The sequence below is a fragment of the Malurus melanocephalus genome, unplaced genomic scaffold (genome assembly GCF_030028575.1).
Source record: "Malurus melanocephalus ecotype Western Australia unplaced genomic scaffold, MMel_1.1 scaffold_230, whole genome shotgun sequence".
NCBI classification, from domain to species: domain Eukaryota; kingdom Metazoa; phylum Chordata; class Aves; order Passeriformes; family Maluridae; genus Malurus; species Malurus melanocephalus.
In genome coordinates, this window is record NW_026623462.1 from 616,903 (window position 1) to 643,887 (window position 26,985).

A 26,985-nucleotide genomic window follows, 5' to 3' on the forward strand; every position below is an offset into this window, starting at 1 on the left:
CCGCCGCGCCTGTGGAGACACCCGCGCTGCCGCTAGGGGGCGTTAAAGGTGCCGGCGCCGCGCTGCATGCTGGGAAATGTAGTCCAGCGGCTGCGAGGGGCTGAGGGGGTCGGTATGACGCCGGTGTCTGTGCCCACAGACCTGGGAACGGAGCTCGCTCCCCAAAACCAGAACACCCCAGGCTACCCCGGGAGCTGCGGCTGTGTGCGGTGGGTTGACACACCTGTGYGGCCCAGCCGGTGTGGGTGTAGAGGCTGGTGAGCCCGCCCCTCAGTCACGGTGCACCTGTCTGTGAGCCCGTACCACCAGCACGGTGCCACGGTTCTGTGGCGTTCGCTGCCTCCGGCTGTGCGGCGTTGCCAGAGAACAGGTAAAATTTGATCGAAGGACCCACATGGCTCGGTTACTACACCTGCACGATTTGATCTTCGTGCTCACACTATTCAGTCAATGCACCATGGTCACAGTACCTGGGAATTGGTACACACCTGTTTATGGGGGGTTTTGTGTGAAGACAGCACTTGTGAAATTATCAGAATACAAGAAACACTCGATATATGAGGAGTCTGCAAAAACACTACCTCTCTCTGAGCAATCTGGTCTAGCAGGAGTTACCTCTGCCTGTGGCAGAGGGCAGAATGAGATGTTTTTAAGGTCCCTTCCAATCCAACCCATTCTATGATTCTGGTGCTTTATTCAAACACAAAGAAAAAAATGCATCCATTTCTGTTTATAGCTGTAAAACAGTAGATGTTGTTGCCAGGCTTGTTTTAGAGAAACACAAACAGGTGCTTAGTTTTATACACCCAGATTTTGTTTTTAAAATCACTTGTCTGCAGTAAAGAGGGAACAGCTTGATTTTCAGTTTTTAAAAGGGATGGGTTTTTAATAAGAATATAACATGAGGCCATATTTGATTTCAAAGTATAGCAATGAAAACAAGTGTTCAAAAAAGCATCTGATGGCTAGCAATGACTCAGAAGGATGGAGAATGTTGCATTTCAAACACCTCTCAGTTCGTGCTACCCAAGACTCCTATTCACAGCTCAGAGAGAGATGGGGGTGGTGGGGGAAACGAATAACAAAAAACTGCAACAGATTTTGAGCTGTCTGTTTTGTTTTAAATGGCAGCTTTTTAGTTACAATAATTATAATGAATATTTCACAGATGTCCTTTAAATTTAATCGTTCCAAAAATACCTACCTGGACATACAGAGAAACTGGAACCATTCTGTGAATTTGCCTCATGCTCTAACACATCACCAATGTGCAGGTAAGAACATTGAAGGAAGGGAAGGGAGCTGCTCCATCTGCATGGGTAACACCATTGTAGGGCATATGTGGGCAGTTTTGGGGGCTGTCAAAGCTATTTTTTCCTCTCAGCAAATTACCCAGTAAATCTCAAAAAGTAAGCTTAAGAAACTCAATATAAGACTGTGGACAAAAGCCTTTGAGCATCCATGCAGCCATTCTGATAATTTATGTTGAAGGAATCTGGAAAAAAAACCCACTGTAGATAGCTGCTCCTTTTAAGAGGTCACCACAAAAAGGACAGCAMAGAGTATCAAAGGCTCAAATAATGATGTCACCTTCCTCCCTGGATCAGAGCTGAAGCTCAGGGAACATTAGACCATGAGAATCTTTGAAGCTTTATTTGAGGAAACTTAAGAAGAAAACCATCCTTTTCCCAGAGCCTGCTGTAAGCTGAACTTCACCATCTGCAATAAWGATTGCCCAGTCACAGCGCTGCAATCACCTCACACAATTTACCAGCTGCACTCAAAATTCCCAGTGGCTATGACCAGCTTCACCTGGGCTTCTCCCCACATCTGTGGGACCGGGAGCTTTATTTAAACTTAGTTCAGGGCCACCAGTTCCTGCTGAATTATGGAGAAGTGCTTGTGTTTGGTTCAGTTGCAGCCTATGGAGTCTTTGGATCTGAGTTTCATTCATAGGTTGACTCCCTAGCTTTGTCCCCATGTACTCTGAGTAGGTATTTTGTTCTSAGTGAGTCAGCTCTAGAAATAATCCTTCAGGTTTCTATTCTTTCGGAAAAGCTAAAATGCAACTAATCCATTTGCTTTGAGAAATGTTTGTGAAAGATTATTGAAARTACAGTATGTCAAYARCTGATGTTGAAKACTGAGGGGAAAAATGAGGGTAAYGTTGCCAGTTAAGAAGCTGGTACAGTACAAAGGCTCATGCATTACTTCTTTGCAGGTATTCTTTCCTATGTTATCTAGTTTATTTTTCTGTGGAATTCCTAGTTACTTCTTGGGAAATGTGGTCCTTTGGGGGATATATGGGGGATTTGGCCTAACTGAGGTCTTAAAGGAGAAAATTGAACAGAAGGGATAAGGGGAGCTAATGGGGTGCTCTTCAGGTACATAAGAAAGGAATAAATGGAATGGTGGAAGTAGCAAAATGTGGAGAAATATTGGCAAACTTTACTTGGATAGATAACAGTGTAAAGCTGAAAAATGCACAGAATGTGCTCCAGCTTCTGTCCTGCAGAGATCTTTGTAAGCAAATGAGCTCCAGYGTCTGCCTGCAGCGTCACCCTAAACAACTCATTAACAGTGTGAAGTCTGAACGTTCTGCAGCAACTGCAACCGCTCAGCCCAGAGAGATGAATTCAAGCATCCCAGAGAGTGAGGCTTGGATTTTCTGAAGCTTTACAAACCTGCACCTCCCGTTGATGAAAAAGCGAACTGCAGGCACTCAGAAACGCTCWTATAGCCTTCCATTTTCTCTCCTGCCACAAACTGAGTTGCAAGGATATTCTCAGGAAACGTACCTTTTGATCCTGTAATACCTCCTACCTGTGACTTAGGAAGCAGCATGTAGCAGATGGGGCAGGAAAAACAACTATGTGATCATCTTTCATGGGAAATGCTGGAAAACTGCACTATCAGTGAAATCTTTAAAAAGGAATCTTATTAACTGGAATAAATAGGAAAAATCAATTTCTTTCAACGTTGGTAGAAAAACTGAACACGTGAGCAAAGAAAAACAAGGGGGATGAAAGATTCCCCCTCCCACCCCCCAAGTTGCTATAAATATTTCTGAATGTACTTTAACATGAATCCCTAAAAATGCATGTGGCCAAGCATATGTGTGTTTCTATGTATGGCTATCAACATAGCGACAGTTGTGTATGCTGATTTTGTCACCTCATGCAAATAGAACTCCCAGTTTAGTTAGCATAATTAGAAATAGACATTTGAGAGCTGGATTCTGTACTTCGTTCYTTTCCCTTGCAAAAATAACACATCTAGCCCTCAGAGGAAAAAAGAGGCAAAAATGTGGAGTGCGATTAGCTTATGAGTCTCTAAGTTATTTGCAAACTCTGCTGACTCCAGGTAGTGTGAATGTTTAGAACATTACACTGTGGGTCTTGAAGTGGAGAATTCTGGCCCTTTGGGTTCCTAAAAATGCTTATAAACACAGGTGAGAATTTAAATGGAATGTTTAAAAGCAGAGATTAAAAGTTCCAAAAAGAAACAGGCCTAGGATTGTCATTGTCCATACCAATATAGACTACATGATACAGCTGACCAATAGTTAAAAATATTAATTAAAATTAGCCTCTTAAATTTCCATAACTATGTAAAGTTGCCTATAGAGATAGAAAACACTTAAGTATCTATTTTATAGCTGCTTAAGTGCTATTAGAGTAGCAATGATACCATAGTAACACCATCTCTTGTGGTATCAGCTGCTCAGAGAAAAAAAAAATAATTTCTAATGTTTCTATTAATTGCAAAAGGTGTTTGAAAGAAAAGCAGCCTTCAGTTTTAAGTTTGTCAAATATAAATATTTCCTTCGTAGAAAAACATAGTGAAATGCTTCTTCATCTTCTGTACTTAAAATGAACTGGTGTGCAASTTCCTCAAAAAARGTGAAAGAAATAAATCTARTTTATTAGAGACTGGGACAGCATTRTCGTTAGTGTGACTCCACAGAAGCCAGAGTATGCATAAGAAAAGAAATAAGCTGAATGTTACARTCCCTTAAGAATAGGATCTGCACATGGATGTGAATTTAAATTAATATTTCAAGAACAACAAAGCTGAGTTCTCTATACTTTCTGCATACAGTGAGATGTCACAAAATAGCTCCTGGCATATATTTACCTTGTGAGACAGAAAATCACTGATAGGAGCTGATTCTCTTTGKGGTAAAATGTATATAAAAACTGTATCTTTATGTCCTGAAGGCCTGTCCTGCCCATCAAAAAATATCATGAGCAGGTTTCTAGAACAATATTACAAAGAAAGGGTGCAAACATCCATTAATGCACATATGTGTGAATCCAGTCTTCCTCCAGATAAAAGACATAGAAAACAGTGTAATTCCAGTAATTATTATCACTTGTTAAGAGCACATCTGGTGAAACCTGATCCATTCKTTCAACAGATAGGCCCCCAAACCAGGAGAAAAAAAAGTACTTTAAAGCTCCATATGCTTTTCCTCCAAGAAGTTTGTGAGGCWTGAATACATTATGGTGAGAACTAGTTATATCCTGGTGAAATGGATGAGTAATAACACCATCCTTGCAGATTGCAGAGGAAATTGTGGGCACCGCAGTATGTTGGTGCTGTCATAGGCACTGAGAAACACTTGGGTTTTCAAAAGCGRCGTGGCCTTCACCAAGGGTTGCATACCAAGTCTTTTTCAAAGCCAAAATTAAAACRTAAAACTGCATAGTGCAGTCATATGCTGGAAATTAGAGCTCTCTGGTTATCTGCATGCCTGATCCGGTCCCTGGAACAAATTCATATAGCCCAGCAAAAATTTGGCTATATAATACAATCCAGCTCCTGAATAGAAAGCATTCATATGGTCTGTCCTCTTATCTGCCAACAAATTTCATAACCTTGATATAATCATACAGAGGTGTAGTGAAGATTGCCTTATAGTTATGATCCAACAACTCCACTGGCTATAGTGTCTGTATTGCAGGGTATTTTTGGGGTCATTTTCCTACTTCTAAATCTTTTTCTGTTTCATTCACTCCAATTGCCAATGAGATACTCCCAAACCTASGGGATACATGGGTTGTTTTTGAGTGACAATGCTGTTATGCATTGTGGCTCTTTTTAAGGTTGTGTGTATTCTCCCATTGTGACCTGTATTTGCCACTGCACTCTGAGAAGCRAGTTGCTTAATTATTGAAAGAGTGGTGTTCCTTGCAGGAAAAAACAACTGTCAGTGGATGGGAGGTCAAGGTCTGTGTACCAATGATTGCTGGGCACTGACAGCCCCCTTTGGCTGTCAGTGTTACAGTTTTGTTGCCTGTAGTGAAAGAAAGGATCCTAACCCAATTTTCTGCAGTTCCCTTACATCAGTATGACTTTCAAACTAAATGGTGTGATTACCTGAATCTGGAGCTTTCTCTTCTGGATTCAGTTAAACCCTCTCTGGTAGGGGTGATGTTCACATTTGGACAAAAAGGTGTGTCTGAAATCAGCCTTTGGGTTGTAGGTTGATGCAGCAGCGTATCTTTACTTCCTATAGCCCTAGTCCTCCTGTCTTGTATTGTGCAAGCATAGGACGAAATCCATGTCCAGATTTGTGTTCAACGCAGAAGATCTATGGACTATTTATAAACTCAAAAAGTTTATTTAATGATATGTATGTAGGACCTCAGAGAGGAAAGCCCTTTCTATGAGGGGAACCTCAGGACTGTGTCAGAATATAGTATCTAACAGTGAATAAACTGTAGATTTAGTTACCTGTATGTTTCACTAGCACTGTGTTTTGTAGATTKCCAAATGTTACATACAAAGAATACTTACAAGAGCTTTAGTTGTAGAATTAAGAACAGAGGACATAAATTTCAGATTTATATTTATCTATATGACCTGAATTCTGCCTTTCCCAGCTCTGCTAATTTATGGACTGGGATCATACGATTAACCCTTTCGCTCACTGCTGCAAACCAGCCAGGCCAGAGGCTGCTCTAACAGCACAATTACAGTAGAGTATGAACTATGCAAAATGATTTTTAAGACTCCATGCATGTTTCTTGCTCCATGTGTTTGTTCCCTAGGATGACATTTAAGTTTTCATGCTTAACAGGAGAACATTTTCTGTGTGTGCAGCCAGCTGTGACCTGGTAAAAGATTCTGGACGTGAACAGAGCCCATCATTTATTAATATGGATGGTCATCYCCAAACTGATTATTAAAAAATCAGGATGGTATAAAAAGGCCCAAAGGAAAAATCAACATATGCTGCTGCATTGAAAATTATCAATGATTACTGTATATCACCAGTCTGTGTTCAGTTTACAGTGCTTTCAGGTAAAAATTGATTCCAAGGACTGTGATGAATCAAGTAGTCTTTATTGGCAGGAATAAAAAGACTGTAAAGTAAATTATTTCAGGATGGATTCTCTGGAATAGCAAGAAGCAAAAATTAATCTTTATCCTTGTGAGGTTAGCATATGAAGAAATGATAGTTATAGTGTTATTTTCATAGAGAGGCTGTGTGTACTTTTCTGAAAACCCTTAAAATTAATTTTGCTATGAAAAACAAGTCCTGCAGGAAAGATTTTGCTGCCACCCCCCCCCCCCCCGCCAAAAATAAAATAAAAAAAAAAATTAAAAAATAAATAAATGGATGGACCGGCTAGAAAAGTCATCTCAGTCTACAGCACAGAGCAATATTGCAAAAGTCCCTGTTTGTTTTCTTCCACGTTCTCATGATAGGCTTGCCAAGATGTGACCACAGSGAATGGCCAGAGGCTGCTTTGGGATTTTTCCATCTCCTCGGTGAGATGGTTACCAAAGATTCCCCTGGACTATTTTAAAAAAACAAAGAGCAGAAAGCCCACGCTGTAGGATACCATCTGCGCCTCCTGTGAAGCAGTTTATTTCATTCCCTGCCCAGCCCTGGGCAGATGGTGTCCATTCCCTCCCAGCCCTCTCGAGGGACAGGGGACCTCAATGCCGCCTCTGCGCGGGGAATGAGGGATGGAGGTGCTGCGGGCTGGGGCGACCTGAGAGAAGGCTCGGGGGGTGATCCCCAGCCCCGCGGGGGCGGCCGGGTCCTGCAGCCCTGCCCAAGGAGCTGCCTCCCGCTTGGGCTGGGCCGGGGAGCGGGGCCGGGCAGGTGCTTGTTGTCCCCGGCAGGAAGATGGAGGCGGCGGGCGCGGAGCKGTGATCGCCGCGGGCTGCGCCGTGAGTGCCGGCGGGGCGAGAAAGCGAAAGGACGGGAAGCGGCTGCGGATCCCGGAGCGGCCCCGCCGCGGGCAGCGGGGCGGGCGGCGGGCGCCGCGGGCAGGGGAGGGTGGGAGCGGGTTTTGGGAGGTGGGGTTTGGAAACCTCCTCCACAGGCTGCTGCTTGCGATGACCCCGGGGGGAAGGAGGAGGAGGCGGCAGGGGGGGATCGGCTCAGTGAATGAATGGGCGGCAGCGGCGGCGGCTCCTCTGCTCAATGGCTGCTGGGCTGATACGCGCCAGCCCCGCAGCCGGTGCCACCCTCGCCCTCCCGTGTTTTGTCTCAGGCTCGCCCCGCTCGGGGCTCCCCAGACATGTTCAACCAGCAGCAGTTCCAGCAGCAGCTGCTGCAGCTCCAGCACCTCCTCCAGCAGCAGCAGCACCACCACCCTCCGGCGCAGCAGGGAGGCCGGTAAGCGCCGCTACGCGAGGCCGGGGATCCGGGGCCTGTCCCGGGGGACCGCTCTCCTCCGCCTCCCYGCGCTCCGTCCCTCTTCGCCGCGGCGGGGCCGGTGCGGGGCTGCCCTCCCCTGGCGGGGAAAGCGACAAAGGGAAGCGGGCGGGGGTTGCGGGGTGCGGGCCTCCATCGGGGCAGAGCCTGGAGGCACCGAGGGGCCGGGGGTGTGGGAGGGAGGGCGGCGGCCCTTGTGGGGGTCCTGCCGTCTGCCCTCAGCGCTCCGGGGATCCCTGCCCCGGTACGGAGCGGGAGTCCCCGAGAGCCCGTGAGTGACCCGGGCAGCCCTTGTAGGAGCGGTGGGTGGGCGGATGCTCCGAGCCGAGCGTCGCCCCTCAGGGCGRGCAGGGCAGCCGGGGCTCAGGGAAAACGCCTTCTCCTGCAGAAACAGCACTCAGCAGAGCCGCCCTCAGCAGACGCGAGCACTTTATTGTTTTATTGTCGAACTTAAAGTGCATATTTATTTTGTTTCTCTGGCTGTGTCTGCAGGTCTGGGTGCGATGATTGAACTTACTTCTGCAGTGGCACCAGCGCTTAGGCTGTGGCTGAGCATGGTGGGGCAGGGAGGGGATGGAGAACATGTTTTATTTGTGAAAGGAGAAATTGCGTTTACCAGAAAATAACTACGGTTTTCCTAAAAATTGCAAGATGTAAAACAGATAGGAGCAGTTGCCCCCGATGAGCTGAGATTTGTAGAACCAACACAAATTCTATGAAATTATGAATTTATTTGCGTTTACTGTTATCTTTAAAGCCTTATTTACTGTTATCTTTAAAGCCTCGTTGCAAATTCAAAGCAATGGGATGTGAATTTAAGAAGGAAGTTAATTCGTTATTTAAGGAATTATTGTGGTACTTTATCCTTATAGGRCATTCATCTCTGAAGTAAATGTGGGAATTTTTCTGTTTTACTAGAAAGATGAACCTGCAAATCTTTTTACCATTTTTATTTGTTTTATACTATAAAAAAAACCTGCACTTAAAATGCCAGTAGAGAGCTGACTGCTAGATAGCACGGCTGTATTTTACACCTTAAAAGTATGATTTTGATGGTATAAATATCTCAGCTYAGAGACTGGAACAATCTAGAGCAGCAAATGTGAAGATGAGCTGCTGTGAATTCTGTTAAAAGGGTTGGGTTTTTTTGTCAGGGTGGATATTTTGATCCATGTTTGTACCTCTTTTCAGCCCTGGCAGATTTAGCTGTGTCAGCAGCGTGCATAGAGGTGGGCCTGACCTTGCAATCGCCTCAAGAAGTGCCTGCCAGTTTCTTCAGACTTTTCTCTCACGTCTGCTCCACCCTCCTTAGAACTGGAGAGTTCTTCTCTGCTGCTTCTTCCTCCTCGTGTTTTAAATATAAAGGCCGTGCTTTATTTTTCCATCTGGTTCTTGCAGTTAGGGGGCACCATTGACAGTTCTGACCCTGTCTGGCTCCGTGTGGGAGGTGTTGATTTTGGGAAAATGAGCTCTAAGCTACTGCAAAAACTCCCTGGTTTTTAGAACTTCTTTTTTGTTGTCGTGTTAAATGTAGCTGCTGATCTAGATCACTCATTTCTCCTGATAAGTGCTGCATAATTCTGTAGAACCGCAGTCAGCTCCTGGGCTTTTTTTATGCTGCTTGGGAGGCTCTATGTGGGCTTGGTGCTAAGGAGTTGTCTCTGACCTCAAATTCTTTGATAGACAATCTGTCAGCTTTGGAAATTCCAGGAGAATGGAGGAAAGAGGATACAGTGCCAGTGCATGCTGCATTTCTGCTGTTGCTCCTCTGTTTTATGCTTGCTRGGTGCCTGGAATGGAAGGGTTCAGTTTTTATTGGGTTCTCATGAWTGATGCCTTCTTTTCCAGGGGTTTGCCGCCACCGCAACAGCAACAGATGCTGAGCTTACGGGCAACAAATCAGCCATCGCTGCTCAATGCCAATCCTATGCTTCAGCGGGCCTTACTCATGCAGCAGATGCAAGGTACTGTCGTTATGGGAAACGCTTACTTACTGGAGTTATTTAATCATCCTCTTGGACTGAAACCATACCATGGCTATTTCCTGCTGAAGCAGTGCAGTTCTTGTACTTGGCAGTTCCGTTTGTTGTCTTTTTTCTTTTTTTTTTTGCCCTCTTTAGATTTGTCCATAGTCCTCAGAACAGAGGTTCTTCGGTTGTTGAAAGTCTCATGTGCCCAACTCTTCATAACTGGGAATAGCACTAGGAGGTATCAGGGCAGATACCTCATACATACCTTCTCTCTTAGACTTGATGGAGCAAGTATTTTTTTACCAATATATTTAGATAAAATACTGAGATTTTGCTTATTTRTTTGTGGTTTTTCATTGCAAGGTTAAGGCCCTTTATTTAATTACCTGTTACATACAMGCTAACCTTGTTTGCAATGGATATTTGCCTTTTTCCAAACTTAGTAGACTACAAACGAATARAGTATATTGTGGTAGAAAATGGCTTGGGTTTCAATTGTATTGTGAAATTCTGATTCCCTGAAATGACTGTAATTTCTGTGGTGGATAATATCTCTGTCTTTCCATTATTGTGTTTCCACWAGTGGATTTTCCTTTTCTTTTTGTGTTCTCAAAACAAATTTATGAAGCTGCTTTAATAATAGCATTACTAATATAAAGATAATAGGAATAAAGATATGTTTTTAGTTTTTTCTCATGTCTTAACCAGACAGTTCTTTTCAATACAAAAAATCAGTACCTAGMATAGTTTTCAAGTGCCTAGTCTAGATTAATGCCTGCAATTTCTACCTTGCCTGTGAATCATGCCCAGATGTGAAGACAAAAGATTTATGCTGCATGTCGTTAACTCTCCTTTTGTTCTCTCTTGCCCATTTAACRAGAGGGCTCTCTAGTGACTCCAGTGGCTCTCCACAGATCTCTCTCAGGTTGTAGGGAAAGTGACAGAGAGAAAGGACAAGCCATGCTCTGAAGATTGGTGTACATATATTGTTTTCAGGAAAAAGTGTGACTCCAGGCTTCAGTYAGCCATGCTCCTTCTAGATGTGTTTGCTGTCAGCGGACCTTGTTTCCTGAATCTTTTATTGAGAAGTTGTATTTAAATAGTGTGCCAAGGACCTGAGGCTAATTAGATAGAGCAGGATAAGGTATGTTAATAAACATTTCAYATACACTTTGTCTAAGTGTTGCTCCTCTTCACCTCTCCATGGAGTTGTGGCTTCTCTCAATAACCTACCTCAGATAGCCACAGATAACATAGAATATTGGTGCCAATGTCCAGTGTGGCCCTTTTTAGTGATGTGAATTTTTTGGCCATTCAGGTTTGAGTTACATGTAAGAATATCTGATGCTGTAGCATTTCTATCCCTGGGAAACATCAGCATAAATAATTCAGTGTCTSTGTGTGGCTTCAGCAGTGGGAACAGGAAAAGATAAATACTTCAAATTGAAACAGATGTGGTTCTTTAAAGGTGTCAAACCGAGAGCAAAAGATGATTTCTTGTATTAGATTTTTTTTAATATAGCTATGCCCTTTCACAGTAAGGGATTATTTATGGGAAGTAATAATAGATTAGATTGCTTTTGAAGACWAACATAAGGAATACTTCCTATTGTGTTGCAGGCTTTTAACAYGGTAGCTTGGTTTTTCAGATATTKGRTGCCTGTCTYCAAACTTCACTGCCCTRTTTTGACAGCTGCTTAAAGGCTGGWGTATGCWCTAATTCAAGTGAGAGAGAAAAAATGGCAATTTGAGTCCAGATTACATGAATGATGGATGGCTTCTGAGGGTATAGCTGAGGCATCTGGGCCCCTCCATTCTCTCACCCCTGAAATGGAGGTGACAAGCACTGTCTTCATAAGAAATTTTTGAAACTTGGTTAATAGTCTGTGGATGCTGAAAAGAACTGTTCAGAAAGCAGAGCATTATAATTGGAAATGGCAGAGTCTCAAGTGTCAGAGTTGGGGTTGACAGGTTGAGCTTGCATGACAACCAGGTGGCAGAAAGGACTGTGGAATTTTATTTTTTTAAAACTTGGCATTGTTTTAAATTAAATTTTGTTACTGGCTTCTGTTAAAGAGCTCCATGCTATGGTGTGAGCAGTCAGCTGCACAAATGTAGGGGGAATTTTCCTTTTTCAGAGTTTTTGTAAAAGGAGACCTTGTTTGTTGAAAACGAGAGTGCTGATGTGCTCAGATCAAATAATTGCTCTAATGATCTTTGCCTGGAGTAACAATTACRATTAAATAGCCTGATCCATAGTAATGGTTTCTATCACATCAAATCTTTCTGTATGCTGGAGAGGGTAGAGCACAGAGCACCCATACAGTTCCCAGTAAAGAACAGGGTCATGTGCAGAGGATCCTTCCCCTCTACCTGCTCCTTGTTCAGGTGGAAGATTTTCCTTTACACAGCACAGGGTGGTGAAACACTGTGTTTGTATTTATAGGAAACCTGCGTGGATTTAACATGACAGCGCCAGCACTGCAGCAGTTCTTCCCTCAGGCTACAAGACATTCCCTCCTGGGCCCACCCCCTGTTGGGGTCTCYTTAAAGCCAACTCGGCTGGGTTTCCCCAGCCTGCCCTTCCAGCGGCAGAACCGGACCTTTCGCAAGGTGGGATTGTGGCTTCCAACTGGGGAGCTTTGTGCTCCTTTTACACTTGCAGCTGTTGACTGTATTGTAGGCGGAGTACAAAGGAGGAGAGAGAGAGCCCTGCAAAGAAAATAGTGTTTTGCACCATCTCACCATTCTGCTGACATAGAAATGGAGAAATCATTCCATCCCAAAGGCTTTTGTGGTCCATATTTACATTTATTATGCAAAGGTTTCTTGTCACCACTTGCCCAAGAGACAGAATTCCCCATAACAGAACTGTTTAAACCTAAGATATAAAAGAAGCCTTTAGAAGTATCAGCTTAAAAGTAATTACAATAGAAGAAATCCCGGCTAAGTGCTTTGCTCTTCCAAAGCAGTTTGTTTTTCCCAAATGACTTGCTTCTTCCRTGGACACTGCCTCTTTGGGCTATTCTCCCACTTTTTAAGATCAGGCCTATATTTGTGGATTTTATAAAATCTACAATTCTTGTTTTATAAAAACCTTTCTCATTTTCTATCATTAAGACYTCTCTTCTATTCTGGAGATGTTTCTTGGGTTGACTGCTCCTTTCCTCCTCTTAGATTAGCTTTTGAATATTTCATCCCATTCTGTCAAAAAGATGTGATGAATAAGGTAAACTTGCATTCTTGGACTGTCCTTCTCCAGAGTCAAAAGAAGGGGGATTATTTTGGACCATCCTTTTCCCTGCCCATGCATGTCTTGCCCGAGTTCCTCTAACATGACCCTACCCCCTGCAAGCAGCTGGATTTTCTACAGCTGCTGCTTAGAGCACTGTGGAGATGTTCTGGGCTGCCTGGGGAGTTGAAATGCCTCTTTGACCATGTAAACTTGCCTGAGCCAGGGCAGTCCATTGTAAACCTTCCCATTATYATGTGCTGGAATTCCTGTTCCTGCCCCACAGTAAAACTCTGGTGTTTTAGGTAGCATGTGTTAAGGACCAAGAGCTGGCAGTGATTCTCTGCCCATTGCAGGATTTCCAGAGGGTCCCTGACAGGAAGCGGGAACTAGATCCTGGTTCTTCATCTCAGACACAAGGTGATGAGAAAATGGAAATTCCAGAGGGAATGCAAGCAGGGTCAGAGCAGAACAATTCCTCACCATCCACAGGTAAGGGGAGCCTGTAGTGAAACAAATGCTTCCAAATATTATAAACTTCTCTTGACGGTCCTGCAAAAGAAAACTGGAGATGATTCTAGGCTTAATCAGCTACATTTCTCTCTAATTGTAAATACTTACACTGTCTGTGATAGCCCTCTGCTCTGGGCTTCATGTACCACTTTTACCTGAGTATTTTTGATTATTTTATGGGCCTACATCATTTCTCTTGGAAGTAATTTTGACAGTGAGCCCTGTTTAAGATACAGGGAAAAAAGAAAATTAAAGCTTTCACATTGCTTTATCCATGCTGAAGTCATCTCATGCAGCCAAATACATCAAGCAGAATAAGATACAATCAGCATGTTAAGGAAAAGATGAGTTGAAAGTCCTGGTGTCCCAGTTGTCAGAACAGAAACTGCTGGCACTGAATATCTTAATGTCGGATACAGCACAGATGTGGGAATGTCATTTCTGACTGAAGAGTGCTTGATTTAAAACTGCAGGCTTTGATGAGGCTGTGACCAGGCAATATGCAGTGGAGAAAACTGTCTTATTAACTGGTTGCTGTCAGGTAGATATGCCACCTTGGCTTATATTAATGTTCCCATGATCATAGCTCTTGTCAYTTAGATATAGGACTGAGACCTACTTAGTAGATATGAACATAAGATGTCTTTTTTGACACCTCATATAATGACATTGCAATAAAACTCAAATATCTGAGGTCATTATCTGCCCTTATCAGTGCAGTTCATAAATTCAGAATAAGCAAGTGTTTAATATTATTTGCTCTAACACAGCYTCATTGGCATTTGCCATTCAGTTCTGGAACGTGCTCAAGATGGCATGGTTTGTTTTGCAGAGCCAAGAACTCCAACAGAATCTGTGTTGAACACTGAGCCTGCAGCAAAAAGACTGAAGAGGTATTTATTGAATGGGGTATTGAGATAGTTACTGAGTTTAGAATTACTGTGTAATTTTTTTTCTGATAATTAGGGCTGTATACTCTACTAGCCTGATGTCTAGCATGTGAGAGGTGTTTCAGATGCTTGTGAACAGTTCAGAAAATCTCATGGTGCTTGCTSAAAATACCAGGTGTTGTGGGGTCTCTCCTAGGGGTGATCCAATTGTGAGAATGAAAAATGAGACATGGAGCTCATCTAAACGTTCAACAAAGCTGAGTTTGCTCATGTATTCTCCTGCCAGGATCCTTATAAGAAGCATAGAGGTTCTTTTCTATTCTGKTATATTTCTCTAAGTTTCTTCCCTAAATGTCAAAAAAGTGAAATGAGCAGAAAGGGAAAGCCTTGGAATATGTTAGGTTACAGTAGGTGTAGGAAAGGGTCGTTTATTTTGAGGAAYGATAAAGGAAAGGGAATCAATAGTCCCTAGCCTATATCCATGAGCATTGACTTCTGTATCCCTTCTGCAAAGGTTGCCTTGCCAGTATCCCTGTCTGTTGGGTAAAAATAGACAAAGGCAATCCTATTATCCCCCAGGGATGCGCGGCAGGCTGGCCTTGGCCGGCCTATCCCGGCTCTCCCGGCCTCCCGAGGGTGCGGCAGGGACAGGCAGGGCTGCATTGCCATCTAGTGGGAAGGCACCTCGCCGAGCTCCCGGTGCCATCTGCACCTCTCCCAGAACTGTCGCCCTTGGCTGCTGTGGAGGGAGAAGAGGAAGAAGTGAATACAGATTTCTGTAGGCACTGATTTGAGAATTCTCCAGCATATGTTAACRACGATGAGTCAGGACTCTTGGGTCCTCTTACCTTCCCTGTTAAGCATTCACCRCCTGCTTTTGGACAAGTTTCCTCACCTCACTGTTTCCCATCTGTAGATTACAGATTAATGAATAGCTTTAGGGGGAATATTCCAGGATTACATGATCAAGGTAATATCTGAACATCAAAGTAAAACATTAAAGAGTGATAAATATTGTGTGCTCAGGGACCATCATGACTTATGGACTCTGATTAGCAAGAAAGTGAATAAATTCAATTAAAGCTAGGTTGAATACATTTGAGTGTATGCTTTGTTAATCTGTTTGCCAAAGCTAATTTAATTTTAATTACATTAATATTTAGCAGGATATTAATCAAAGTCCTGTTACATGCACTAAAAAAAAAAAGAATCAAGTCTAAGCAATGACAGCTCTCACTGCAGCAAGCCAGCTATTAGGAAAATTCTTTCCTAAGCAGCAGTAAGGGACTGCCAGATTTGATGCATATATTATGGCTGGTATTTACCTAGAATAGATTATTCTTTAGCTTTTTTTTTAAGTGTTTCTTGTATCTTCCAATGAACACATGATGGATCTGTGAAAAAAATAGTTTACTGTTCTAATACTGCCCTTCACAGATGACAAGGGCATTTCCCCCATCTATGTCATAAACTTGTGTTTCACGCTTCATTGTTCCACTTCCCTTAAGCCAGGAATACCAGCCTCCTTCTTCATTTCAGGTTTTTCCCACTTCTGCCTTTGCTCCTATGTACCATCTGTACACCTGGAACAACATCCTCATTCCAGTGCAGAAAGCACTCATCATCTTCAAATCCTCCTTGAACACCCACTTCTAGCCTGGCATGACAAGTATCCATAGAATACCATTTCCTCCTTAGATCATGCTCGTGGTGGCTTTTGCTCCCTTAGATTGCTCCTTAGGTTTGCAGTTCAGGCTGCAGTCCCTCACCCTGAGTGCTGGCACCATCTGCCTGTGGTACCGTTCGTGTTGAGCCTGTTGGCAGGCACTTGAGAAATAATGTTAATGCCAGTCACTCTTGTTTAATTCGTGTTTGCAGTGCCCAAACCCTGCTACATATTTATAGCCGTGTAACCCAGTTACATTATCAGTATCAATCTGATAAATTATGTAGGGGTGTGTGTTCAGATAACGGGATGCATTACCTGCACCATCGTCAGTCCTGCTTGTGCACAAGGTGCTGCTCCCTGTTGGCAGAAGGACACCAGCAGGTGGGAATTTGAGCCACTCTCAGAGCAGACAGTYAAGTCATGGTGGAAAGTTAGTCCTGATAGAAAAATGGGGGATGGAGAAAAAGACTGCAAAGAACACTTTGTGCCCTCTGGAAGTCAGACATTTGTTCTCAGCAGTCTCCTCAGGAATATTTTTCTCCTTAGCAGATCACCAATAAATAAAACAAAGCAAAGCCCTTTTGATTTGCATCTTGTCGATTTTCAGTTCCCCCACAAGCAGAGCTGTAGGGACTCCAAAATGAAATGCAAGTGGTATGAATAGAACAGGCAGCTCTGGTGAAATCCCTGTAAAGGCACCATGGAGAACTCCTTCAATTCTGACATGTCTCTTCCCTCATTCCCAGAGCTGCCAGGAGCATTGTCAAGGTGTTGCAATTTGCCTGCAGGTCACCAGTCACGACAGGAGAGAGCTCTCAGTGCTCTTATTATTTCTTGTATTAACTTAATTCCCTTCAGGCTTCTTGCAGGAGAGAGCAGCTAGCCAAAAAATCAGTTGTAACCCTCTTGTCCAGATTATTTGGCTGCTGTCTCTGAAGCCATTCTAGAACACTCACTCTACATTATTTTTTTCCTGCCAAAGACTTGTCCGAAATACCACTTCCAGTAGCTTATTGATTTGGGGTTTTCGTGGAGAGGTGGTAGGTTAGACCCCAGCCTGTGGCTTGGTGTGCCTTCTGAAACTCTTGYCTGTAACATGGCAATTAAGGTTATTTTCTTGATGTCCTTGAAGTGTGACCGGGGAATCTGCGTTAGAGGATGCCACAGACAGCAAGAAAGCAGGAGTCTCATGCAGCCATGTCCAAGCCGATGGTGAGTTGCTGAACCCTTTGATTTGAAATTTAAGGGCACTCCTTGCTGGACTTGTACCTCTAGGTCCTATGAGTCTACAGAAATGTCCTTCCTTCAGTCATACAGAATGGAAAAAGGATGAAATCTAGGGACCAAGTAYAAGCTTGCTCCCCTAATATCTATTACCTACCAAAGGCAAATGATTAGGTGTTTCCCTTCTTAACAAGGATAAGGAGAAAGGTTTCTGAACTGGCATATGGCCAACAGCACTGTAAGGAAAGCTCCCTGACTTCACTCACCTGCTGCTTTGTTTTTCCTGTCATTGGCATTTTGATTTAAGGCTGCTRAAAGGACTCTCCCTTTTTAGGTACAGACAGTGCAAAGGAGTACACCGCTGAAGATCTCTCCAGAGAGAGGAAATTCTCTGAGGAACCAAAGGCTCCTGAGGTGAGCAGACACCGCTCCGTGCAGGGGTGGTGCAGAACATACAACCTCCCCCTCCATCCTGGAGAAGCCCGTTGCCACTGGGAACCAGCTGGCACCCACGTCTGGAGTTCTGTCTCCTGCTGTAAGAGCTGTTGTCCCTGGCAATAAGGCATAATATGTCTGCAATTAGTGTGCAGTCTGCTCTGACTTGCTGCTTTTGTATCTCTGCTAGCCTGTTCCTTACCTACCAGTGCTTGTGGATGCTTATGCTTATAAAGATTTCTGTATTTATCTGGAAAGATGGAAAGTTGAATTGAAAGGGTTACTTAAGAATCTATGTATGAAGGCCCATAGCTAAATACATCTTCCATGTTGGTGAAGAGCAGGTGTAAAAAAATTCTGGCAGTGGCATTGAAGATGCAACCWGAAAGTCTTTTGTGGGAAATACACGGCCCACATGCTGGTTGTAAATCAGGATCTTATGCTGTGTAAAGCTGTGAGCAAAGACGTAACCTCAGGTGTGAATTGGAYTTGACAGTCTTCCATAATTGGAGACATTTGTTGATGTGATCAAACATATCATCCTGGCCATGTCTGAGTTCCTGACTCCATCAGGTRTTGTGCTGAGTAGGCTTTAGTTTTGCAGTGGAGAAACACGAGCTGATTGTGTCCCTTAGCAACAATTGCTTATGACTCCAGTCCCCAGAGACTGGATCATACAGTGCCTGCAGAGGCTGCAGAAACAACAATCTGTGCTAATAGGGCTGGTGCTCCYGCACAGGGATCGCTGATTTAGCAGCTTTGGGAGGAGTGTGTATGACAATCCTTCTCATCAACCTTCTGTGGGTTCAAGCTTAAGTGCATTGTCCTAAAGGAGAGAGAGCTTCAATGACATACAAAAAACAGGTGTAATTTTTAGAGTCTTCTACTGAGGGATTGGACTTAATGTTGACTCCTTCTTTTGGCATTTTGGCAGATGTTGAGCTCTGGAGGTTCACTGAAAGTGACTATTCAGCAGAGCAGTGAGAGCAGAGCCATCAGTACAACAGCTCTGAAACCAGGGCACTGGACCTGCGAYGTGGGCACAGCTGATCCCAGCCCTGAATCGGTCCTTAAATTCTACTGTTACATCTGCAAGACCAATTGCTGCAGTCAGCAGGTAAAAATGCACAGGGCTGACAGGGATCCRGGTGGTCAAGAGATGGGAATTAGATGGCTGGCTGCCATGAGGACTTGTTAGCAAGGACTCATGCTTTAGGAACAAGGAACATAAGCAATGATGACAAGCATGCAGATAAAATAAACCTCTCCTGAGAGCTGGCAAGCAAACTGCTAGAGAGAGAATGTGGGTGGATCCACAGGCAGCCATGCTCTTAAGCTTTTATATTTCATTGTTAAACAGCAGTCAAAAGAAAGGAAAGCATARCTCATACCTGTTATTTTCTATGTTTTGAATACATTTAAAAGGATTTTTCTCCTAACCTCTCTTACAGAATTTCCAATCCCACATGGCTGGAATTCAGCACCAGCAGCGACTTGGGGAGATTCAGCACATGAGCAATGTGTGTTTTGTTTCACTACTGCCCATGGTGAAGCAGCAGAAGGTGCTAGCAGAAAAAGATGGGTAAGTGTTGGTCTACCCTAGAAAATTCAATCTGAATGTGGCCCTGCATGGATTCTAAAATTCTTCACTGCACCAGGGTGCCCATAGGTAAGGTACAAACCCCCTCTGGTTTCAAGCTCCTTAATTTCCTTCAGGTAACTTTCTTTCTTGCTGAAGGATACCAGACTTTGTCCTGTGTAGTTTTTAATGGAGTAGATTAAGTCGGTGACCTGTTTTATCTGGTACGTTTCTGTCAACACAAGCTAAAGCAGCCTATGAATGGGTGAGAAGGGGAGAAGATAAATCCTCAATCCTCGCCTGTAAAGATAGGAATTGTGAAGAAAACAATGCCAGGGACAGATTGCTAACTTCAGTATTCCGTGGAGAATGTAAAAAGGTGTGACTTAAACAGCTCTATCTGTTGTCACTTCAGAGAGACCCAGCAGCGGTGGTGTAACACGTGCCAGGTGCATTTCACAGGGGACCTCATCAAACATCGCAGGACCCAGGAACATAAGGTAACAGCCAGAGCATGGACTTCATTTTGCACTGACCTTTTGTGTGGGGATTAAAGGGAAAGGTGTGGCATCTCCTGCTCCCCAAGCAGCAAAGTGACTGGAGGGATGCACAGAGAGTTCTGCCAGTTACACCCTCCCTAGGGGCATTGCAGTGCTACCTCCTGCCTCTGGCATTGTTGGAGCTTCCCGTTGTATTAATGTGTTGGTATGGCCTTAGGCACCTCTAGTGTGTAATCCTTTACTTTTCTTAAGAGATACAGCTTATTGTACTCACCTAACCAGTTAAATGGAGGAATTGGTAGGCAGCCTCTTCAAGCTAAACTTTAGGCAGATCAGCATATTTTTTGACTTCTAGGGGACAAGTGCCACAACACCTAATTAAGACTCACTTATTTTTGCTCTGCATATTTTCCATCTTTTTGRTGGATAAGAGTTAGGGAGTCCTTTCTTCTGAAAAGACYATTTCTTTGTGGTCTCCCAGAATGSAGGGCTGACTTTGTTTTMCTTAAGATTCATCTGCATTCCTCCAAAGTAGTGCCTRTTGTGACTTACAGAATTATCCTTCTTTCCTTAGCTGGCCAAACGCTCACTTCGTCCTTTCTGCACTGTCTGCAGCCGCCACTTCAAGACTCCTCGCAAATTTGTGGAGCATATGAAGTCCCCTGAGCACAAACAGAAAGCCAAAGAGGTAATACTGCCTGGGTGGAGAACTGTGCAKCTCTGGAGGCAGCTACACTGAGGAGCAGGATAACTTTCTGCTTCCCTGACTACTTTAGGGCTGAAAGGAAGATGTGCAGCTCTTCCAACTCTATCTTAGTTTTCATCCTTTGCTGGACTTAGTTCAYAGTGTAAAGAACTTGAGTGAAAAAGGGACAAGGTGTTCGATGTGTCTAGAAGTGAGAAAACTTTATGCCTCTCTTGCAGTCTCTTCTGCTCATTACACACAATCTTTCCAGTGTCTGGGCTCTTTGTTGGTTAAATGGTGAGTGCAAAGTTGGTCTGATCTTTCTTTTCTGTACCTTACAGGTGAGGCTAGGAGAGAAAGAACTGGGGAGCCCAGAAGATTCAGAGGAGTTGATCACTGTGGATGCTGTTGGCTGTTTTGAAGATGATGATGAGGAAGAGGAGGAGGAGGAGGGGGGAGCTGGTGAGGAGGAAGACCCTGATGTAGTGCTGATGGAGAATGAGGATTCTGCTGCCAAGCAGGTATGCCATGCAGAAGGAGAAGGAATGACCTATCTGAGAATCTGCTGTGGGATCCTGTGACTTAGTTGATCTTGGCTGGTTGAGCTCAGGCTTGCAAGAGTCTGCTCAATCTTGCACAGCAGGAGGCTGAGGGCTCTGGGGTTCTTCCAGARCACAGAGTGATATAAAAGAATCAGGCACTATGTGTGGGATACATGAAGGTACTTCTGCTGTGCTGTACAGCTCCTACTGCYGTCTTCAGACATTAACCTTGTTGTTGAGGAGCACAAGCAGTATTGACATACTCTCTCTGAACAGCCCAATAGTAACTAGGTCTGATAGCAAACATGTGGAAGTTTGCTAAATATATTCCCAGTAGAGAGCAGTTACCAAAAATGGTACATGGCTAAGCTACTTCAGGCTTGGAGTGCAAGGGGTGATTTTAACCCTTGTAATGAAGTGGTCTGCTGACATTGGGGTTTGCATTTGCCCCTGACCAGAGGCTGTGCAACTCTGTCTCTGGTATGTGAATCCTCTGTTTTGCTCCCAAGCTTACCGGAAAAATGCAGAAGCCTGGGAAGGAATTGGCATAGATACAGTAGGCACTAATGTTCTTTTGGTTTCCAGACTGGGCTGAAGGAAGTGTCTTTGGAGGATTACGAAGGAAGTGAGAAGTATTGTCCAGACACAGCCTATGGTAAGCAAGCAGAGTTAAGCACAAAGGGCCACAGAGCCTTCTCTGGCCCTATGCTRTATCTGTAGGAGAGGATGGTCTCTACCTACTGTTATAATGACTTCTTGAGCCATGGTGCCCCAGCATTTGCACTGGACTGATGCAGGTCACTGCTGCCTGGAGAAGAAACCAAATGTTTCTTTATTACTGTGTGATAAAACRTAAGGATGAGATTGATGTTTGTCAGCTGCCTTTTGCTTTGAAGAAGGATGAGAGCCAGATATCTTTTTAAGGTAGGACATGGAACAAGCAGGGCAGGAATACTGGAGAAAGGTAGCAAATGAGGGATGCTCTGGAAAGATGGGAGTCGGAAAGCATATTGATTGGAATGCTTTCCAACAGAAATGCAGCTTGCAGAGATACTGAGCAGCACTGACAGTATCAAACTCTCTGCTAGACCCAAACTGTGCATGTTTCCTCCGCTTCAGAACCCCCACGCTGTACCGAGCAGTTCCTCAGCAGTGCTGCTGACCTGGTGGGCAGTGGTGCCTCCAGATGGCTGTGTCTGGTCCCTACCCTGCAAGCGACTGACTTCAAACCTCTAATGGCCACTCGTGTTTGAGGAGGGCAGCTCTGCAGAGGCTGTTTTGTGCCCAAGGAGAGCTCTGTTTACACCAATCTTCCATATCGCTGTAACCTTCCACTGTCGTGTGGCAGATGGAATAATGATTCATGCTGTGAATGTTCTCTGCGTGTTCCTCTTGCGCGCCTGCTGTCTTCTGCTTGGTTTGATCCCATTACATTAGATCACATGTTCTCTGTAGTTTTCCATTGTATTCTCCCTTTTTCCCCTCTTAATGCTCTGTGTAGTTTCTTTGCTCTGGCAGCCAGATTTCTCTCTGAATATCAACCACAGCCATTCCATGGTAAGACGAGATATTCAGCAAGTCATCTTGCAAATCCCTGATTAACAGAAGCAAAGCTTTCCACCTCTCCTTTTCTACCCCCACCTCTCTTCTCTTTTAACATGCTTTCATTATTTGAGTTCCATTCAATGTGATCTGTGATTTCCCTTCCCCTCCCGTTTCGCAGGCCTGGATTTTCTGGTCCCCGTCGCAGGTTACCTCTGCAGGCTGTGTCACAAATTCTACCATAGCGACTCCGCTGCCCGGCTCGCACACTGCAAGTCCCTGATGCATTTTGAGAACTTTCAGGTTAGACCCTTTGGCGATTGCATGGCCTGGCATTTGTTAACCCCGTGCGTGTCTCTCCAGTGAATCCGCCACGTTAGCTGTCTTGTCTCCAGCTCATTTCCATCATCCTTGGTGTCTATTGTGCTGTAGCTTTCTCCTGGTGTGCTCTGTGTTTGTCTCCCTTTGCCCCTGTAGATCTAAACCAGTCTAGTCCTGCTTCCCAGCTACTGCTGCTGTCATCTTTTTGCCCGTTTCTGGCTGGGAATCTTCCTCAGAGTGTCTGCTCTGTTTGCTGAACCTGTGGAGTCTGTCATTCAGTCTAGGCCTCTTCTCTGTTAGATTACAGGTGGGTCATGGTGGGAAAGAGTGAGAGGCTGTTCTTGTAAAGAAAGCTGGTGCATATGCATCTCCAGGTGTGATACTGCTGGAACAGCTCCTTTAGCCAAAACTGTGGGTGCCATTCATCCAGTAAGAGGCCTGGTAAAATCAGATACTCACCTTAGAAATCTGAAAATCTTAACAATACAGACTATGTGATAGAACCTACAAGCTGGTGAGAGTCCATTTGTCCCCAGGGTCAGCCTGCAAGAGGAAGTCTGTCTGTCTGTCTGTCTGTCTGCTACCCTTTCCTAGAAACTCCTTAGCACAAAGCTCTGCCAACTGATGCTCTTCCTTTGCTTTTCTGGCTCCACCTAAAGAAGCCGTATTGCCCCTTGCTGCTTTCGTATCTAAAGCTTTTCCTTCTGGGCTGGCCTGGAATCTGCCTCCATCGTTCTGTCCTTGTTGACTTGCCAGGGGGTGAGGGGCCTGGATTAGTGCTTGTGGAGGGTACGCAGGGCTTGCACTGTCTCTGCCCTATCCCGTGACCACTGCCTGGGCCCTCCTGTGTGGGAGAGCACTATTCTCTGACCTTGCAAAGGAGGGAGGCTCCCACTTTGTCCTCTACCTGCACCCAGAGTCTACTCACAAAAACCGCTGTGCTTCCCTATCACCTTTTTAAATAGTGTTTTAAAAAACCCCAAACCCAAACGCACATACACAGACACACACCCCTAAACCCCCCAAACTTAATGTTTTTCTTCTAGTCTTCAGACAGAATAAACTATTCCTAGCGAGGCATCACTGCCTGCAGCAAGGGATGGGGTGCTTTAGAATTCTGCCAGCACTCAGARCAGTGGATTTGGAATGGCAGGAGACCACAGCTGTTCCTTCATGGTTGCTCATTCTCTCCCACTCCTGCAGCTAGTCATTTCAGGAATGAAGGAATCGTTCTTGCTGTTTTTCTGGCATGTTTTAGATCAGCATAGAGTGAAACTGCAGCAGCAGTCACTTATGTCACTCTTTTGGCCCACTTACAGSTGAAATCAGATGCTCTTGAAATGCATGCCAGAGTGACCTGGGGAGTTCATGAGAAGAGTCCAGACTTAAATATCTGCAGGCAGATAACTATTATTCTTGGCTGCATGGGTGCCTTGGGGTTGTCACAGTGTGAGTGTAATCACTGCCAGTTGCTGGGGTATTTTCATTGGAGTAGATCAGCAGAGGGTTKCAAAGCAGAGAATTGTCTGCTGTTGAGACAGTTCATAGCATCAGTGGACACCAGTTTGCATGCCTGCACCTACTTTGTTTTGGGTATGTTATGACTCGACTGATCTACTTGCAATGTGATACATTGTTCATATCCCACTATGCGAGGACAGAGAGAGAACATGCCTGCAGTGATAAACTGAATTATAATGTGAAGCTGCCTGTCAGATGTTCTGTGATTCCACGCTGCAGACTGGTGAAAGCCATTGCACTCAAAATTGTTTCCTTAAATTGTCAGGTGTGACATTAAATGCTGGTGATCATTCCTTAAATGCTGGTGCCAGTTTAAGGAACCCTTTAGCAGGCAGCTGAAAGGGAAGGAACYGATGTGGAAAAGAGGGAACTTCAGTTTATTCCTTGAGGTCATGCTCTGTCTGGSCATTGAAGACCAGATTCCTGCTGAATGTTAGCTAGCTACAGTGAGTTGTTTTCCTGAAATCCAGTCTAGAACRTGTCATTTTAATCTCTTTACAGACCTCTACTGGTTCATCATGATAGCAAGTGCAAATGACTCATTCTATTGATATGCTTGTCTTTATTCTGTGGAAAACCTCAGTGCCTTGTAACAAGAYATAATTGATATCTTAGCCTTCCTGTTAGCAGTTCCACTGACTGTGCAGATTGTATCAACAGAGTGAAGAAATACTAAGGTTTCAACTTAAGCCTTTCTTTGGCTGATAAACATTAAATCACACTGGCAGCTGTGCAGAGCCTCATGTGCCCACGGTACGTGTCCTGGCAGTAGCTGCAGCAGGAGCTGTCACTGGCACTGTTACATCTACTGAGATTAACAGTTGCCAGATCATGATTTCTGTCTCAGGAGCCACAGGTCTGCCATGCACTCGCTCAGCATTAAGTAATGCAAGAGGGACTTCAATTTTTAATACCATCACTTTTCCTCACAGGAGCTGACCCTTCTCTGTTGAGAGCCTCAGCAGCCAGACCAGGAGCTGCYGAGTTCACTCGTGCCCCTGCCACTCACCGCTGTTTTTGTACAGGTGTTCCTGGAAGAGCTGCTGCTTTGCTGCAGTGACAGGAGCTGAGCCGGGCTTATCTCTCACGTTGATTTGTTTGTATTTGCAGAGATACAAGGCAGCRAGGCATCGTGCCACAACTGCCTACCCCGAGGCTCCTTTGCATTCCCAGGGCTCCAGCTCTCARTTGCTGGATGATCCAAAACAGCCTCTTGCTACAACAGCACATACCAGCAAGAAGACGAATGATGATCATGGGATAGACAAAGAGGGTACAGAGCTGTCAGCTCTGCAAGAACAAACTTCAAGGTCTCTGGAGGGTAAGGGTGATCTGGCCACCTCTGGGGCGGAGGGCAAGAGCCTGGCCAGTGTGACTGACGATGTGTGTGGTGTCATGGTTGTAGAAGAAGAAAGTCTACAGGAAGAGAGCACGTCCACTGCCACTAGTGCCGACTGCCTGTTCCCTGAGGAGAGCCACGCTGCAGGGGAGTGGTTGGGACATGAGGAAGCCAACACAGCCAGGCAGAGGGAAGGCACGGATGACCATCAGGATCCAGGSAGTGGAGGAGGGCTAGGACAGAATGAGGCAGCAGATGCAGGCCAGGAGGCAGCGGCAGAGCCCTCCTCCCTTGCCAAAGGTGAGACAGCTGGTTTCACCTCTGCTGGGTGCAGACGCTCTTCCAGGCGCAAACCCAGATAGAGTGGCCTTAAAGGAGAGCCCTTTACATATGATATTTGCTGGAAATGTTTATTTTCTGAGTCTTTTAATAGAGCAAAACCTTCAACTTTACTGCTGTTTTTATTTTAAGAATAAATAAGCCTGGCTTTAGCGTGTCTAATACAGGATGGTGTTGGTTATTACTTGTACAATTGGGATACAGCCATTATGTGGGAAGACTGAGGCTTGGATTGTTSAACCTGAAAGAAGATGGTAATGGGACTTCCATAGGGAACAAACTTGGTGGAGTGATGGATGCAGACTTTGTAGTTCCTTTCATTTCCTTTCCAGGCAGAGAAAAAGTTTCTCTGTGGGGAGACTGCCCAATTCTGCTTCTCAACACACTTTCCTTTCAAAGACACACACTCTTGGACAAGTCCTAAGCTAGGCAAGATCATGCACCTTGGTCCTTTGTTAATACTACAAGGCTTAATTCAATCTGTTCTCATAGTGGAAAGTCTCAGGAACAAATTTTGTTTCAAACTGATTTTAATAAAACAGATTTCTTTTAAATAACCTCTTTAACTTTCCAAAAATTACATTTAACTCTACATAAGTAGAACAGTAAGACTTGCCTCAAAAGTGCTGGCTCTAGGACATCCTGACAAGATCACAAGTTACAGACCAGACTCTCATGCCTTGTCAGAATGGGAGGGTTCTGCTCACAGCCCTGGCAGGCAGGGCCCTAACTCTGCTCTACTGTTATGCTGTGGTGGGGACTATCCAGGCTCCTCTGCTCCTTTCCACACCTCATTTCTGAACAGCAGCTCAAGGAGTGGAGTGGCTCCCATTTTTAACAGTAAGAAATGTCACCCTGGTAGCTCATCTTATCGGCTTGGATGGAAGTGTCCTGTGATCTGGAACCATGTGCCAATATTTTGTACATCACAGTTAATGTGACTGAGGGAGAAGCTGTAGTTTCAAGGTAGCAGCTGGCCTAGGCCCTCCCTYTTCCAAGGCTGGCA

General features: G+C 44.6%; 1 protein-coding gene across 4 annotated transcripts; it reads left to right on the forward strand.

The window, feature by feature from the left end:
* Positions 1–7,328: 7,328 nt before the first annotated feature.
* Positions 7,329–26,143, forward strand: CIZ1 (CDKN1A interacting zinc finger protein 1). Of its 4 annotated transcripts, none has more exons than XM_057374604.1 (16): positions 7,330–7,639; positions 9,527–9,642; positions 12,095–12,261; positions 13,237–13,372; positions 14,226–14,286; positions 17,085–17,164; positions 17,511–17,590; positions 18,546–18,728; positions 19,063–19,193; positions 19,606–19,690; positions 20,265–20,378; positions 20,717–20,896; positions 21,503–21,572; positions 22,641–22,762; positions 25,412–25,611; positions 25,707–25,822. In XM_057374604.1, exons 1-16 carry the CDS (start codon positions 7,542–7,544, stop codon positions 25,747–25,749), a joined length of 1,866 nt encoding a protein of 621 aa, XP_057230587.1. In that variant the 5' UTR covers positions 7,330–7,541; the 3' UTR covers positions 25,750–25,822. The 4 variants fall into 4 exon arrangements, with proteins under 4 accessions (XP_057230588.1, XP_057230587.1, XP_057230585.1 ...); XM_057374603.1 differs by having other exon boundaries at positions 7,332–7,639; positions 25,412–25,622; positions 25,707–26,143; XM_057374602.1 differs by having other exon boundaries at positions 7,331–7,639; positions 25,412–26,143.
* Positions 26,144–26,985: the final 842 nt, after the last annotated feature.